General features: G+C 36.9%; 1 protein-coding gene across 1 annotated transcript; it reads right to left on the bottom strand.

Moving 5' to 3' along the window:
* Window positions 1-3,061: 3,061 nt before the first annotated feature.
* On the bottom strand, window positions 3,062-15,365 carry MREG (melanoregulin). The gene is made up of 5 exons (XM_015832194.2): window positions 13,750-15,365; window positions 9,978-10,137; window positions 7,806-7,896; window positions 5,961-6,127; window positions 3,062-3,643 (listed from the first exon to the last, which is right to left on the bottom strand). Exons 1-5 carry the CDS (start codon window positions 13,824-13,826, stop codon window positions 3,413-3,415), a joined length of 726 nt encoding a protein of 241 aa, XP_015687680.2. The 5' UTR covers window positions 13,827-15,365; the 3' UTR covers window positions 3,062-3,412.
* Window positions 15,366-17,147: the final 1,782 nt, after the last annotated feature.

The raw sequence follows: 17,147 nt of genomic DNA, 5'->3' as shown, positions 1-17,147 counted from the left end.
CTTTACTCTGAGAAACTAGAGGCTCTGCTATTTAGCTACAGAGCCAGAAGGATTAGTGAAAGCAGCCACAATTCTGTCTCCAAGTTCCATTTGTGTGACAGGGACAATTTGTTTACAGAGATTGTGTAAGAAAGACATGATGAGAGGAGGACAGGTGTCCAGGAAGCAGAAAATATGGCTAGGCAAAAACAAGTAAAAGAAAATGGATCCATCTTTCAAAGTACAGAGAAATACTATTTCAGAAGTATGTCAAGTTTATATTGTATACTAAAGTTCCTCATCATTCCCTTGTTTCACATACACACTGTTCTGTGCCGTGCTGTTCATAGCCTGCAAATCAACTCAACTGAGACATTTTGTAGATTTTATTCAGCACCTATAAAAACAAATGACCTAAGTATTGTATATAAGACTCATCTTCTATTTAGTCAGTGTTTCGTCATCTGAATTCATTTTTGAGCTAATATATTTTTTTAACCTACTGGAGGTCAAAGGTAATTTTCCATTAGAAATGTACTTAAACTTAACAAAAATGCTTTATAAAAATGTATTTATTCAGAATTTTGCATCAAGCAAAAAACATCTAAAAAGAGATAGAAAAGAAAAAAAAAAGGTTCAAAAAAAGAAAAGTTATTTAAAAAAATGACTTCCGAACTTCTTTTAAATGGATATTGACAAATCCATCATCTCCACATCCTCTTATCTCTTCCAGAAATCCATTCAAACCCATATTATATATTCATATTTTTCAATCATTAAATCCATAGATCATTATCTCACTTTCTTTTCTTTTAGCAAAAACCATAAATGGTTTCCAGTCTATTAAAAAAACATTGTTATCTCCCTGACCAACAAATCAGTTTTGCCATTTCTGCTACTTCTGCGAGTTTTATGATCCATTCCTCCCTTGTGGGAATTTCAATACTCTTCCATCTTTATATGTATAATAATCTTGTTGCCAAAGCTAATAAAAATCCTTATATTTGGATCCTTACAGTCAAAATCCATACTCAGGAACCTATGCATCCTAACCGCAAAATAACAATCACCAAATTTGCAAAGATGAATGTAACTGAATATATTTCAGCACTCAAAGTATTCCAGATACTGCCTGAAAGAAATGGAATTCAATGGAAGTAAGCTGGCAAGCATACTTTGAACTATGTATTTTATTATTTATGAAAAGGAGAAGGTGAGGATATCATGCAGAACCCAGAAATCCTGTATCTGGTTTCTGAACGTCATCAGGCATTACTGTGCATAATGCCTTTTAAAAACTAATAAGAAGAAATGTATTATTAAAAATATACGTAATAGAAATGCATAGAAGCGAAGGCCTTGAATTTTAGCATATGTAAATAAATACAGGCTAAATCACATAAGATTGTTCCCATGAGAATATACAGCACCTTCTAGCCTTGGCTTCTCTTGCATGACCCACCCCAATTTTGAAAATATAGTAGTCAGTTTTATAGTTGGTGACAGAACTATAAAGTCAGATCCCTCTGGCTAAAGAGGTGCCATGATGAAGATCCATAGAATGAAAACTATGAACTGCCACCAAAGTCAGTGCTTGGTGGTTTTGCACTCTCTGCTCTGTGATGGTTTGTTTAACAAAGCACAATTGTCCAGGCTCACATCTATGCTAAACTAGGTTGGGCAACACTTTCCAGGAGAGATTTCATTTTTTTAGGAAATGGCCTCTTAAGACCATAGGCTTATATCCACTTATACAGTGAGAGGCAAAGCCAAATCAATTAGAATAAGGAAATTTTGATTTGTTCAATAAACCATAGTTAATTAAATCATGGCTTAGCATGGTATCTGAAGCCATTCTTGCATGCAGATGAAATATTGTTGTGTTATACAAGAAACTCTTAAGTATCTATGGAGATTCTCAGTCATCCTGGTCATAGTTATCCCAAAGATGCTTTTTTCCTGAGGCAACTGGACTTTCTTGTTTTTCTTTGAAGGCGTTTTGCTTCTCATCCAAGAAGCTTCTTCAGCTCCACCATTCAGTTAGATCTGAAGAAAGTTCTTGAATGAGAAGTGAAACGTCTTCAAAGAAAAACAAGAAAGTCCACTTGCTTCAGGAAAAAAGCATCTTTGGGATAAAAAACTCTTAAGGTGGGCAGAAGGATGGGTGATGTGATTGGTATCTTTGGAGAGTTTAACATTTCTTATTCTCATAACCACAAATGAAAAGTAAAATACGATGGAATTTAGAGATGAGTTGATGGGAAGGAAGCAGCTGAAAGGAGATCCTCCCTAAAACTTTAAAGTGTTTATCTAGTGGTTGTGTGGTGAGCGCTTTAGTCTGGCTAGATTATAAACAAGCTGCAATAAACATACCACTCTGATCAGCTCCTTGGGTCATTTCTTGCACCTGGCATAAAATGACTCTGAGTCTTGTAGAAAACAATGCAAAATAAAGTATCAGCCAACAGTAGCAAAGGACAGTGTGGGGACATTAAATTATAGAGCAGTGGTGGCGAACCTATAGCACGCGTGCCAGAGGTGGCACTCAGAGCCCTCTCTGTGGGCACAAGTGCCCTCCCCCCAGCCCCGCCTCCCCCTGTGGCCCCCTCCTCAGCAGCAGCATCCCTGGAGAGTTGGCCCCGGGCACGGCCCGCGCAGAGCACCATAGCCAAGCACATGGCAGCCGGGCAGCAGGGACAAGACTCTGCCCTTGCGCCCCATCGTGCACAGATGATGCTGCGGGGTGCGGGCAGAGGGTGTGGCCACCATGGTGCTGCAGGGCTGCCTGGGTGATCTGTGGTGGGCCATGGAGGCTGTGGGTGATTTGTGGGTGGGCCAGGGGTGAGGTGGGTGGCAGAGTGGGTGGGCCAGGGTGGGTTTTTGGGCACTTGGTCTCTAAAAAATTCGCCATCACTGTTATAGAGAAAAAAAGATAATTCTGCTTCATTATTTATCCCCAAATGTTTACCACTTCCTACTTTTATCATTTAGAAGGGACAGTGACTTACTTATAGTATACATTTCAAAGATTATGTTAGAAGATGCTATAATAATAAAAAGAAAATGGGAAATGAGGAAATGTAAGTTTATTATATGAAAAAGGACTTTTTAAAAAGTCCATAATGTAGTTACCTAGATTCAATAATGGCATCAATGGGATTCAGAAGCACTCTATATGGGATACAGAATAACTAATTGAAATTTCAAGTCTTTAAAACTGACTGTACATGATAAACTTAGTAATGGATTACTTGTAAATATATAGCTATTATCAGTACATGGGGTTTTTTATTTTGTATAATGTGGGTCCTAATTCTTACGATAATTGATGGAATTTAAGAAATGAAAGTTGAGAATCCCTGTTTTAAGCCTTCATAGGTCTGTACTAAATGATTTGAGTTTGTTTCTCTTCATGGTACTTTCCTCAGATTCTTCAATTTCCTCCTTTTGCCCCTCCAAAATATGTATAGTTCTCATTTAATTCCTCCCCCTCTTCTACTTCAGCCTCTTTTTGAGTTTCATTATTTAATTGTACTAAGATGGGACCAGGAGTAGATGGGTCTCCATCACTGGAAGACATATTGTCTTCTTCTTCCTTTGCAGGATAAAAGTGACGTGCAGCTGACAGAAAATCATCTCCCACATCAAGAAGAATAAGCCGGTCCTGAAATTAGAATATAATGGAAATACAGGGAAGGTGAAAAAATACATTAGAAATATGATAAGAAATGAATCAAATCACAAAAATTCCTATTAGCAGTAAATCATAGATTACATTACATTTCCATCTTATAAAACTGTGAGGTATAGCAAGTATGAAAATATTGTACAAAAGGAGATAAAGATTTTTGAAGTAGTTCTGGAGTGATAGGTCTCTCAAACTATTTGTTAAATGTAGTATTAGTTTTGCCAGTTTTCATTATTTGATTTTGTTTCCTCCACATTTTTGGTGTGAGTGGGGAACAAAAAATGCTTAAAGGAATTCATTTTGGAATCTAGAAAATTCAAAATCTTTCCTGGTGCAAGTCTAAGAAAATTAAATTCCATTTAAATTTTATTTTGTAATATATTGAAGGAGATAGCTTTTGATTTTAAAATGTGGCCTAGTTATCAGCAGAAGTTGAGGGAGGGATTGAGAGCAAACTTATTATCGGTTAATACAATAAAAGCACAATGACAAACAAACAATAAAATCAGTTCAATTAAGGTGATTTTTTCATTGACATAAAAATGTATTATTACATTTGCAAAGATCGAAATGACAGATCCACATTTTGTAAGAGAGAGAAAGAGAGGATATTGGAATGAAACTGAGCAGAAAATATTCTTTCCCTCCTTTTCTGGAGGTCCACATTCAGGCCTCACAAGACAGATACCTTATCAATGAATTGTCTAGGGCAGGGGTCTTCAAACTTGGCTCTTTTATGACTTGTGGACTTCAACTCCCAGAATTCCTCAGCCAGGCACGCTGGCTGAGGAATTCTGGGAGTTGAAGTCCACAAGTCATAAAAGAGCCAAGTTTGAAGACCCCTGGTCTAGGGAGAACCAGACAAGGCTTTGGAGAATTTTTAAGAATTTTTTCTGGGCTTCTGCTTCAAGCAGCCACAGCCCTATTTCTAGCAACTTCTCAATTCTCTCCCTGTATGGCTTGTTAGGAACAGCGCAACCAAGACAACTATTTCATTGGCATTGTTGGAAAATAAAGGATTTGTCCTCCCCATCAAATAATGCTCACTTCCTGCTACTAGATGGCAGCAAAGAGATCTAGAAAAACTCTTTGCTGCTCTGTCTTTGTCATCCGTAGTTTTGAAGCATGTATCTGGTGGCTAAAGCCAGGGGTGCCTGTGGAAAGGCATCAAAAAGGTCAAGATAGAGGATCTTATTCTCATTGGAGGATGATATTGTCAAACACCTGCTCCTTTTTATGTGTGTTGCTGTAAGGATATGTGGGAATGATCTTGTGAGACAGAAGGGAGAGTTACAGACTGGACAACTGGTATGTAAAAGATGTATCAACCCCACAGAAGGAGGGAGCGTGTGGAAATGTTTCAGAAGGAACCATTCTTAGTTTTCTGGAGAGTAAAAGGAAAGGAGGGAGAAATACTTTCATACTTGCCAGATTCTGTTAATGTAACCTTACAATAATGATAGAGCTAGTACTCCTAGTCCGGCTTCCTGTCAGAATGGCCTTGCAGGCTAACAGTTGCACAGGCAATGTATATTTAAAAAGGGACGGGGCTTCAATTGTAGGTCATGGCCACCATCTTGGTTTTTTTGGCCTGCTCAGAAACATCTCTTGTCTATCTCAGCATCCTGAAAGCAGGACAATGGCAGCTGCAAACAGAATTCCTCTCAGTCCCACCACCCGATATTTGCCTCTTTCTTCCTTTTGATATCTCATTGCTTTCTTTTTCTATCAAAAAGGGTACCTAAATTAAGACCCTGAGATTTCTCTTCTTATATTTTGCATTAACCTTTTATAAATATATATGATATAATGTGATATAATATAATGATATTATATGATATATGATGATATATATGGTATGGTATAGATTATAATGTGTGTTCCACAAATGATTTCAGTTATGTTGATGATAGCTTAAGGATTAATTCTTACTGCTGTTCATATGACCTTCTCGGGGTGACAGAATAGTAATTCTTGTTAAAGTTGCCTCAAACGTCTTCTAACACTTGTCCACTTTAAAATGGACTGCTTTTGCCTCAGACTACCTTTCAAAATATTTTTTTTTCCAGGCTTTGAACCACAAAGTACATTAGAACGAATCAACTTACATCTGCTCCACATTAGGTTAACCATTGTGGGAAGACCTACATCAAATTTCAATTAATTAGGAGAGATGCAGCTGTTGTTCTCATCCTCCAAAATAGTTTCCATGATGCTGTGAATAATATCCAGAGCTTCTTTTAACATGGCACTGTAGAGATAGCATATTTTCTATAGTTTTCTCCCTACTCACCAGGACAAAGAGATATCTCTCTGGTGGACCACCATCATGATGACCAAAAATTGATGTCTGTTCAGCCAGGGTAGTGTGGAGTCTGCGGGCCTCTTGAGGATTGTGGAGAGATTCATAAGAAGTACAGGAAGTTACAGTGAGTAGGCCATCTGTTTCAGCTTTGAACCCTATATTGGGAAATATTATTAACCCCCGTATTTCATTCATAGCAATTCACTAAATGATCTTCCTCTATTGTAATTATATGTACTGTCAGAGAAGTCAATATGAAAATACACCTTCAAACAAATATGCAAAGATATTTCACCAAATTTCAAATTACTATTTAGTCATCCTGAAACATATAAAAAGCTTTTATCTGACACCAAGGGATCCTCTGTAATCAATATGCTACAAAAGAAAAAGCCTTTGTACAGCACAATAATCATCTAGCTTTAACTACCATAAAACAAGTTACAGAAAATAATCTTAAAGTTCAGACAGGTACAGTATACAGCAAGGGAAAACATTAGAACATCAGTTGCACCAAAAATGATATCTGCCATCCTCCCATATGTATTGAAATCAAAAATAGTTTTCAATGTCCTTCCTTAATCCAGGGAGATGATGGAAGGGTGTGGTGCATGGCTTTTGTAATTTGAAAAGGTCCCAAAAATGCTCTATCTTAGAATTCCAGTGCCATGTTGCTCAGTGAAAGCGCAAGTGAAAAGCACTGGTAGAAAGTGTCTAGACTAGTCCCAGGATATAATCTTATAGCCCTGTGTAGCTGAAATTTCTGCAATTCCATCTTCCACTTGTACGAAGTCTTACAGAACCCAAGAATGAAGATACCGAAGCATGGATCCCTCTAAATTCAATGGGAGAGCCATTTTTATGTAGTGGTTAAAGCATTAGGCAACAAAAGCATCAGAAAACTATGAGTTCTTGTCCAGTCTTAAGCATGAAACCTGCTTGCTGACTTTGGTCCAGTCATTTCTTTCAGCCATAGGAAGAGGGCAATGGGAAACCATTTATGAAAGACATTGCCTAGAAGACTGAAGAGACTAGTCCAGACAGTTGCCAGGGGCCAAGCCTGATTTCAAAAAAGACACAGGTTCAAGGCAATAGAGGGAAATTCTACAGTAAATTCCTGGTCAGGCAGCCCAAATTTAGCATCTGAGAAGCAGGAGAATCGTCCCCCTCCACCAGGCCTAATACCAGCTTAATCATTGTTCTTTTATATCAGTTTAACACACACACACAGAGAAAGAGATAGGCAGACAGACAGATAAAGTTTGCTTAAAGATAATCATTTTTGAATCACTATTGTTCTGAGTGTTGATCAGGAATTCCAAGATTTTTTTTAACTAACAGATTTTGAGGTCTGGAATATTTTGAAAATTGCTGTTTCAATTATCTGAGTTTACTAGACCTTGCAATACTATATAATAAGGGCAAATTCCATATATTCTATTTAATTCTCTAGATTTTTTAATAACTTTTGTTGGATTAAAGCTCTACATAGAAGCCTTCTTTCCATAGATACTTTTTTCTTTTTATTTGTCAGAATTGCAGTCAACCAATTGACAATTATTTTCAATAGACAATGGCAGATTTAATTCTTTGCATCAAACTATACTTGATGATATTAGTTAACATCCCACAATATCTCAGCCAATGAAAAAACAACGTTTATTTTATTCTTACTGATATTTTATATTTAAATCTGAAACAACAGAAACAGTATCTGAGGTCCTGCCTATACTTTTTAAATTTTCCTTTAGAATAAAAGATTATACAATAGTTAAATAAATTAATGACAGCGATAACTCTAACCAGGAAAATGTTCATTACCAACACACTTACCTAAGACTTCTAAGATATGTTTCCATCTATCCTTTACCTTTCGACGGATCTGTCGATGGGCAATGATGTCAAAGCTCAAACGTCGGTATCCCTTTATCAGAATAAGGAGAACAGGAAAAAAAAGAACCCCCAAGCTATACAGATCAGCAAAATACATGCTCTTATAGAGGGCAAGGCATGTCTGTGCAAGCAGCTAGATTTTACAGAGGCATGAAAACAGAGATCTCCAACCTTGTGGAACCAGAGGACACATTAATATTTTGAGAATAGATTATGCACAATCAAAATTAATTGTTGTGTAGGGTGTATATCCATTCACAACATGGCTACCACAATGATTGAACCCCGTTAGGAAACACCAGTGAAAGTTAACCAGTGAAGTTGATTCTTACAACCCTCTTAAGTCTCCAAGATACACACATACAAAGTAAGCATTGGGCTAGAGTAATTTTCTATTTTTATTCATTTAAGAATAGTTTTGGATCTATATATAATCTGAAGACTTTCTGGAATTAGGATTATTCTGGAGACTAGTGTTGTTTTGCAGTATATCAAGTTTTTCTTTTTCTTCATGAAAACTATCTTTAACAGAAAAAATAGAGTGGAATTAGGTGGGTACATAAGGAGATGCCACTGAAGTTCCAACTTTAAATAATGGCTTTGGGCATGCATGTGCACTTAGATACAAATGTGTTGTACTCAGATAAGATCTCTGCTCCCCTTATTTAAGGATTGTGGTTACAATTAATCGTTATACTTATTTGTATAGGAAAAAGGAATAAATGATTGGTATGAGCAGCAATAATACTTTTACTTCTAATCCACACAATAATTGAATTTTTCTGGTTCAACCACAATTGTTAGACCTACTCTTTAAAGAAATAACAAAAATACAATCAATTGATTATTACATGCCATCAAGTTATTGATGACTCTTAGTGACTACATAAATAGACTTTCTCCATGATGATCTGTCCCTCACCTTGTCTTTCAGGTCTTCCAATAGTGCACTCAGCACCACTATTATTGAATCCATCCATTTTGGTGCTGACCATCCTCTTCTTTACTTTCCTTCCACAGAATGCAAGGGGGACCTGTCACTCCAAAGAACCTGTTCCTTGTAGCTACCCACTTTTCTCCATTTGTTGGAGACCTCTGGAGAAGTGCCTCCAAAGATGACAAAAGCAACCACATTGAAACATAATGTGTTTCTTGAGATACTCTGCTCCTAAACTATGCAGGATTTCAGAAGTCAGTACTGAAATTGTGAACCAGGAGACCCAGAAAGAGAATGGCAGTTAAACAATGAATCCAGATTTCAGAGACATCATTATCTCTTTTTGATGATGTTTTGTCAAGCAAAGGTTAGATTTTTTCCATTCTCCTTCCATCTACCTGATTGTTTTGCTAGTAGCATATGGCTTGCAGCAATAAAAGCCATCAAGTACCAAGTCCACAGGGAAATCATAAAGATCAAGATGTTAGCCACAATCATATAACACATGCTTGGATTACATGGCTGTGATCAACATCTTTTTTTATTTACACACACACACACCACTTCCTCCAGACACCCTTGCAATGAGACCTCCATAGCCCAGATCTGTCTGGACCATTTTAAACTGCAATGCATCTTGAGCTTGGTTTATTATTTTTATATCCTATTTTAGGAGAAAATACTTGTCTGTTTAGGTAAAGTTGCAATTCTCAGGTGAAATCATGGCCATTTGGTAGAAAATTTTGAATACCCCCCTCCAGTCCCTTCTGCACAGCATCATGTTATTTAGCTAGTTTCAGTGCCCTGAGGATGAGGAATAATCAAAATCACATTTCTAATATTTATGAGCTCTAGAAGTCATGGGAAAAGCAGTTCATGGAATGACAACATGGCAAACCTAGCCATAACTAGATGTAGCCACAAGCATTCTCAGAATAACCTTAAAAAGACCAATTTATACATTTACATCACTTTATTTTCTTGGCTCAAGGCAGCAATAGCATTCTTGTTTATGAGCATTCTTGACACACACTTCACCACTTTCATACAGAGGAAACAACACAAGAAACTACTCACTATATCTGCCTATATATCAAGCTACATGTGGCTGAATTCCACATCATGAAATTCAGCTCCATATGAAAGAAAGAGCTCCAACTGTGTGGGCAACTTACCTCTGACCCACGGCGCATTTTTGACCTTTTCTCTAGCAGCTTGTGAAGCTCATGATCATCTCCTCGCTCCACATGAGCAGAGTCTGCTGGTTCATTCCACAAGTTAGCTGCCTCTGACTGCCGCCATTTCTGTAACTTATTGAAATACTGAAATGTGTCACTGTAACAGAAAATGGAAAATATTGAAGGTTTTGTTTTAAATGCAACAGAAAATGGAAAAGCTTGAAGGTTTTGTTTTAAATGGCAGTGTGAGGGGAATCCATAGCAATAGGTTATAATGGAGTTCTAGAGACACTAGCCTAGCCTATTCCATGGTATATCATTTATCTCATCCAAAATATTTAAAGGCTACAGCCTTGCACAGACTTTCCAGGAGGGCTTTGTGTGTTCAGATATATGTAGTGAGGAAAAAAATTATTTGATCCCCTGCTGATGTTTTACAGTTACCCACTGACAAAGAAATGATCAGTCTATAATTTTAATGGTAGGTTTATTTTAACAGTAAGAGACAGAATAACAACAAAAAAATCCAGAAAAACAAATTTCAAAAAAGTTATAAATTGATTTGCATTTTAATGAGTAAAGTATTTGATCCCCTATCAATCAGCAAGATTTCTGGCTCCCAGGTGCCTTTTATACAATCAGCAAGATTTCTGGCTCCCAGGAGTCTTTTATACAGGTAACAAGCTGCAATTAGGAGCATTCTCTTAAAGGAAGTGCTCCTAATCTCAGCTTGTTACCTGTATAAGAGACATCTGTCCACACTAGCAATCAATCAGATTCCAAACTCTCCACCATGGCCAGGACCAAAGAGCTGTCCAAGGATGTCAGGGACATGATTGTAGTCCTACACAAGTCTTGAATGGGTTACAAGACTAGCACCAAGCAGCTGGTGAGATGGTGAAAACAGTTGGTGCGATTATTCGCAAATGGAAGAAACATAAAATAACTGTGAATCTCCCTCAGTCTGGGGCTCCATGCAAGATCTCACCTCGTGGAGTTTCAATGATCATGAAAACAGTAAGGAATCAGCCCAGAACTACATGGGGAGAATCTTGTCAGTGATCTCAAGGCTAGTGGGACCATAGTCACCACCATGAAGGACTGAAATCCTGCAGCACCCACAAGGTCCCCCTGCTCAAAAAAGCACATGTACAGGTCCATCTGAAGTTTGCCAATGAACATCTGAATGATTCAGAGGAAAACTGGGTGAAAGTGTTGGTATCAACTCAACTCGCCATGTTTGGAGGAGGAGGAATGCTGCCTATGACCCCAAGAACACCATTCCATCATGGAGGTGGAAACATGCTTTGGGGGTGTTTTTCTGCTAAGGGGACAGGACAACTTCACAGCATCAAAGGGACGATGGACGGGGCCATGTACCATCAAATCTTGGGTGAGAACCTCCTTCCCTCAACCAGGGCATTGAAAATGGGTCGTGGATAGGTATGACAATATGGGTATGTGTGAGTATGACAATGACTCACAAAACACAGCCAAGGCAACAAAGGAGTGGCTCAAGAAGAAGCACATTAAGGTCCTGGAGTGGTCTAGCCAGTCTCCAGACCTTAATCCCATAGAAAATCTGTGGAGAGCGCTGAAGGTTTGAGCTGCCAAACGTCAGCCTTGAAACCTTGACTTGAAGAGAGGATCTGCAAAGAGGAGTGGGACAAAATCCCTCCTGAGATGTGTGGTGGCCAACTACAAGAAACGTCTGACCTGTGATTGCCAACAAGGGTTTTGCCATCAAGTACTAAATCATGTTTTGTGAAGGGATCAAATACTTATTTCATTCATTAAAATGCAAATCTATAACTTTTTTGAAATGCGTTTTTCTAGATTTTTTGTTGTTATTATTCTGTCTCTCACTGTTGAAATAAACCTACAATTAAAATTATAGACTGATCATTTCTTTGTTAGTGGCAAATGTACAAAATCAGCAGGGGATCAAATAATTTTCCCCCTCACTGTATATTCAAAACTGTCTGGGAATTGAGGCTCAGACATGGCTACTGAATTGTGATTCACAGACTGTGTAGCTTCACACTTGCTAGAGAATCCATCACCATTCCTCTGGAGCAGTATTTTTCAAACTTGGCAACTTAGATATATATCGGATCCCAGAATTCCTCAGCCAGGGCAACAAGTCTGAAAACAGACTAGGAGGGAATTTGAGATTGCCCACAAGTGCTCCAGACAGCAGTTCCTCATGAGGAGACGACAAGACAACTGTCTCTACCTGGTTTAGAGCTCTGGGAGAAGAAGGAATAGCCAGGTTGCTCAAATCATGGTCAGCACCTTCAAAAGGATGCAGGGTTTACATACTTTCTTTTCTAATCACTTTTGAAAATTGCTTGTTAACTGTTTTTCAACTATTAGGAAGCTTTGGATCAACAAATCTGAAAACATTGAATGACTTTCCTTCAATTGTTAGTGAAAGAAGTTTAAATACAATTTTATTTTTTATTTTAGAATAAACAGCAAATAGGTGATTAGAACTTTAATTTTGGAAAATTACAAACTTTCTTTAAAATTTTGTAATTAATTATTTACTATTGCATAAGAATGCTTCCCACTGAAAAATGTTTTTTAACTCAGTAGGGCTCCCTGGAAGGAGGGAGCACATTCCAAGGAGGGGTGCGAGGTAAGAACAAACACAGCCCAAAACTGGGTCATGGGAAGAGGACAAGGTTTAGGATAATACTCCTAAAATTTCCAGGGTAATCTATTAGGTTAGGGTAGTATAGGGTTAGTCTGGCAAGATTGAATATGTAATCAAATAAAGAAATGAACTTTGATTGCTCTTTGGCTAAGCCTGACATCTTTGAATTTTTTTTTTTTAAAGATAGAATAGGACTTTGAAGGTTGGACACTAGAGGAAACTAGAAGAAATTACGATTACAATTAAAGAAGAACACTTAGATTCAACTTACAAATACAGAATGAAGCAAAATATTTTGACATTGGACATGCCACCTTAATGAAATTAATTTCAAGAGATTAAGAGATCAGATCCTGTTGAAAGCAGGAACAGGAGAAATCTGCCTTGAAGCTAAGTAAAAGCACTCACAGATGCTGTCCTATTTATACTAATAACAAGCCATTACTTTATGCAACCCAAACGGCAGCATCTAAACCCAGAGATAGCTTCAGAAGAGATAAACAAACATCCCCAAGGCTGCAGAAATATTGCTTTTATTTATTAAACAAACGTATATAGTAGCCCATCTCCCAAAGGAACTCTGGGCAGCAAACAAAATAAAAACATAATAACATTATAAATCATTCAATGCAATAAACTATGCTGAGGTCTCAATAAAAACTTCCATCCATTCATCATCCACCAGGTGTCAAATCTATCAAATCCTGGCCCCAGTGCCTGAAGGCCAACAGGGTCGGGGCCATCCTATCTATAGGTAGAGGCCATTCCATAAAGAAGGCACCATAACACACAAGTCGTGCTTCTGAGGCCACACTAGGTGACCCTCTTCATGAATGTACTCAGAGCACATCCAACCCTGCCAGATTTACAGGCAGAAACTATTGATAAATAATATAGGGAAGGAAATCAAAAGTTGTCCTTCTATTGGAATTAGAGAGGAGTGACAGAAAACAAGTGGAACAAGCAATAGAATGGACAATACTAGAAGACTCTTGGGAGATGGATCTAAACACTCAACTTTCCAGTATTACTTTCAAAGGAAAAGATTTTTATATGAATTATGCAAATGTGTACAATTGCAATCATGTTATGAAATGCTAAAGTACATACCCAGTGATCAATGAATTCTTCTCTAATTCATCTTCATCGTGATAACAGCAACAACACACTTGGCCCAAGAAATCCATGTCACTTGCAAAAGCTGCAGATTATAAAATATGCCTATAACTAGTATATCAGAGTATGATAGATAGCAGAAACTGCGCTTGAAAAAAAAGGCAAAGAAGTCTAATATATTTCTCTTTAAATACTGTCTGACAGTCATAAGCAGAGATCATGTGAAATGTTTCTTTCATAGCTTAAGGGTTTGAACAAAACATACAAAATTCAACATAATATATTGTGGTCTTGGCATTTGGCTTTTATATGGGAAGAAGAGTAAGTTCATTTTTGTTATCTTCCTCAAGACCTATTAAAGCAGTATTAAATTATAAAGTGCCTCTAGGAAACAATAAATCCAGAGACACTTATCTATCTTGGTATCAGTTGGAGCCCCTGACTTGATTTTGTTTATTCCCTTAATTTTTTAAAATAGTAGAGCTGCCATGAATCTTACTTAAATTTCATGAATATAATTAGAAAATAAAAATATAAGGAGGGTGTACCTCCACGCTTGTCAGGAAATGTACCTCACCATCCAAAAGGTAAGCTAGAACGGTGAACAGTGAGCAATTACCATATTAATTTGACTTTTAGAACATGGGTTTTTAAATGGTCATTCCACAAGATGGTGGCCAGTTTCTGACAGTGCTCGACACTCAAAACTCCTAATGTCTCCAAAGACTTCTGGATCAAAGAATTAAGAGAATAGTTGTCAGATACCTTGTAATTTTGTGAAGACAAAGTACCCAACATATTTTGAACCCAAGACGACTAATGGATGGGACTCATTTCACAACCATCATAACACTGGCCTGCCAAAACAACAGTGAACTTCATTTCTGAGGTAAAATACTATTTGGTATTATGCATGGTTTCAGTGGGTTGTTTTTTTTTCCAACTCCAAGCAAGAATGCCTAAGCTAAGAGAATGTTCTGCCTTGATAGCTTTTCAAGTTTTGCAAAGAAAAAAACCCCACCCAAATATTTTAAATGTAGCAGGCTTTTCCCAGTCTCTTTCCAGAGGTGACCTTCCAGTCCTGGCCACTTCATATTGGCCTATACAGGCACCAAGCATCTGGAGGTCAGGCTGCAATAAAAGTTATCTAGCTTCAATAACAAAATGAGGATGCTGTACTTTGTGAGAATGTGATCATATTCATTCACTTGAAATTTCACATCTTGAGAAGCACAATAATTTTTTTTCAAGTGATCTTTGATTATATCTTTGTGACATCACCATAAATACTTATAAAAAAAGCAGATAGAAGAGAGGCTGACAGGACAGAAGATGTCAGTTAAATTCCTGTATTGGTTTGGGATATTTTTTTCTTTTTGTCCTAGGCTATAGTTTATGGTTCATATACAAAGCATCAGCAAATCACTTTGGCTTTTAGAATAGAGTTAATATAAGTTTTATATGCAATGCACCTTTTAATTCTACATCCCTATAGCTCAGAAAGTAGAAATTTAATAGAATTGAAATGAATGAAATTTCTAATTTCCATGTAGTCAATGTTTCAGAGCATTTCTAATAGCTACAAACTTTGATCTAAATAAGGCTAATTTGTGCAAGAAAAGAAAGAGGGAAAAAAAACAAAAAAGATATAAGATGTGGCTTCTGATATTCTTCACAGCAGTTATAAGTACAAATATATTTTAACTTCCATTGTTAAAGTTACATCCTATTATTCTTTTTATAATCTATCCAGTCTAATCATTAAACCCATAAATTGCAAGTTCATTTATGTGCAAAAAGGCTTTCAATGAAAGGCTTCCAATCACCAATAAATATAGATGTCTTTTCTCTGATCGAAGAAATCAATTTATCAATCTCAGCAAAATGTAGCAAATTCAGCTTCAACAACCATAGTGATTGGTGTTGAATATTTCCATCTGTGCATATAATAATCTAGCTGCAGTAATCATATATTGAAATAATCTTCCATAGCGCCTTTTTTAACCATTTACCGTAACTACTAAAGGGAAAAGTTCTGGCTTCACTAGAATGTTATTAATAAGTAATTAAATATTTTACTAGACTATTTAATAAGCAGCTGTTCTTATGGGTTACAATCCCAACGTATTGATTTTTTTCTTATTTCAAGAGCTAGGACTACTTTGAGCATTGAGGCAGAAAAATTCACATGCATCTTTCTTCCTCCTATTTGTTGGACAATTGCCAACAAAAATTACTTATTGCCCGTTCATGACAGCCCAAGTAAGCTTAAAACAGATGCTTCAAATGGCACAGGGTTAAAAGTTAGCTTCTCATTCTATGGTTCTCGCCATTCATTCTTTGGATCAGTTTCAATTCCAACTACTGTAGGTTCATGTTGCAATCTCAGGCAATTCTGTCTTTTAATCAGCCAGTATACAGCTTGAACAAACATTCTTGAAGCGGCTTGTTTGTACCTTAGAACTTCAAACTGCATTCCTATAGAAATTCTGAATTTGGATGTCATATTATTAAGTAGATGGCAAGTTCTATTATCTTTAGGAAAAAGCTTTCATGTGTAAGCCACAAAGTGAAGTATCAAAATATGTAACTGATCTTAATTGAACTAATAGCCACATTAGTCTCCATCTAAAAGGCTAATAATTTATTTAGATAGTTTTGTGGCCTATATTTTATACATTAGATCATTTTATTTTGTTTTTTTAAAGGTACCACAAGGGCCCGTGGCCCCTTCTTTCTCAGTAGATTAAGTGCAATAAAATAAACCACAGATATGCTTTTGAAGGATAAATTATAACAGAACACATGTGCACTTATGAAAAAGCATACTTTGGGTCATGTTATATATAAAACACCTAATTAATTGCATAATACTGAAAAGTAAAAACTTATTTAGAATAATAAAAACAAAGATTAATTTAGATTAGATTAGCAAACTGTACTATTTCCTTCTTGCTTTGCAGTCTGCCCTAAACCTATTTCAAAAGCTCAAAACTAATATAGGTAGTCCTTGACTTACGACAATTAAGCCCAACATTTCTGTTGTTAAGTGAGTTTTGCCCCATTTTATAGTCTTTTTTGCCACAGTTGTTAAGTGAATCATTGCAGTTGATAAATTAGTAACCTGGTTGTTAAGTGAACCTGGCTTCCCCATTGATTTTGCTTGTGAGAAGGTCACAAAAGGTGATCCCATGAACTTGGGACACAACAGTAATAAATATGAACCAACTGCCAAGCATCTGAATTTTGATCACATGATCATGGGGATGCTGGAAAGGTTATAACTGTGAAAAATGGCCATAAGTCATATTTTTCAGTGCCACTGTAACTTTGAACAATCATTAAATGAACTGTTATAAGTCGAGGACTACTTGTACAATTCCCAGCATGCC

This window comes from Protobothrops mucrosquamatus, unplaced genomic scaffold (assembly GCF_001527695.2).
Source record: "Protobothrops mucrosquamatus isolate PMUCROS unplaced genomic scaffold, P.Mucros_1.0 scaffold1, whole genome shotgun sequence".
NCBI classification, from domain to species: domain Eukaryota; kingdom Metazoa; phylum Chordata; class Lepidosauria; order Squamata; family Viperidae; genus Protobothrops; species Protobothrops mucrosquamatus.
The sequence above is the reverse complement of the archived record's forward strand: the minus strand, read 5'-3'. Positions and strand labels throughout refer to the sequence as shown.

Excerpts from the sequence above, each read along its gene's own strand:
- MREG (XM_015832194.2), bottom strand. The coding sequence starts at position 13,826 with ATGGATTTCTTGGGCCAAGTGTGTTGTTGCTGTTATCACGATGAAGAT. Across the intron at positions 7,897-9,977 it reads AAATGCGCCGTGGGTCAGAG|GGATACCGACGTTTGAGCTT; the intron begins GTAAGTTGCCCA and ends ATTCTGATAAAG. Across the intron at positions 6,128-7,805 it reads ACATATCTTAGAAGTCTTAG|GGTTCAAAGCTGAAACAGAT; the intron begins GTAAGTGTGTTG and ends TTCCCAATATAG.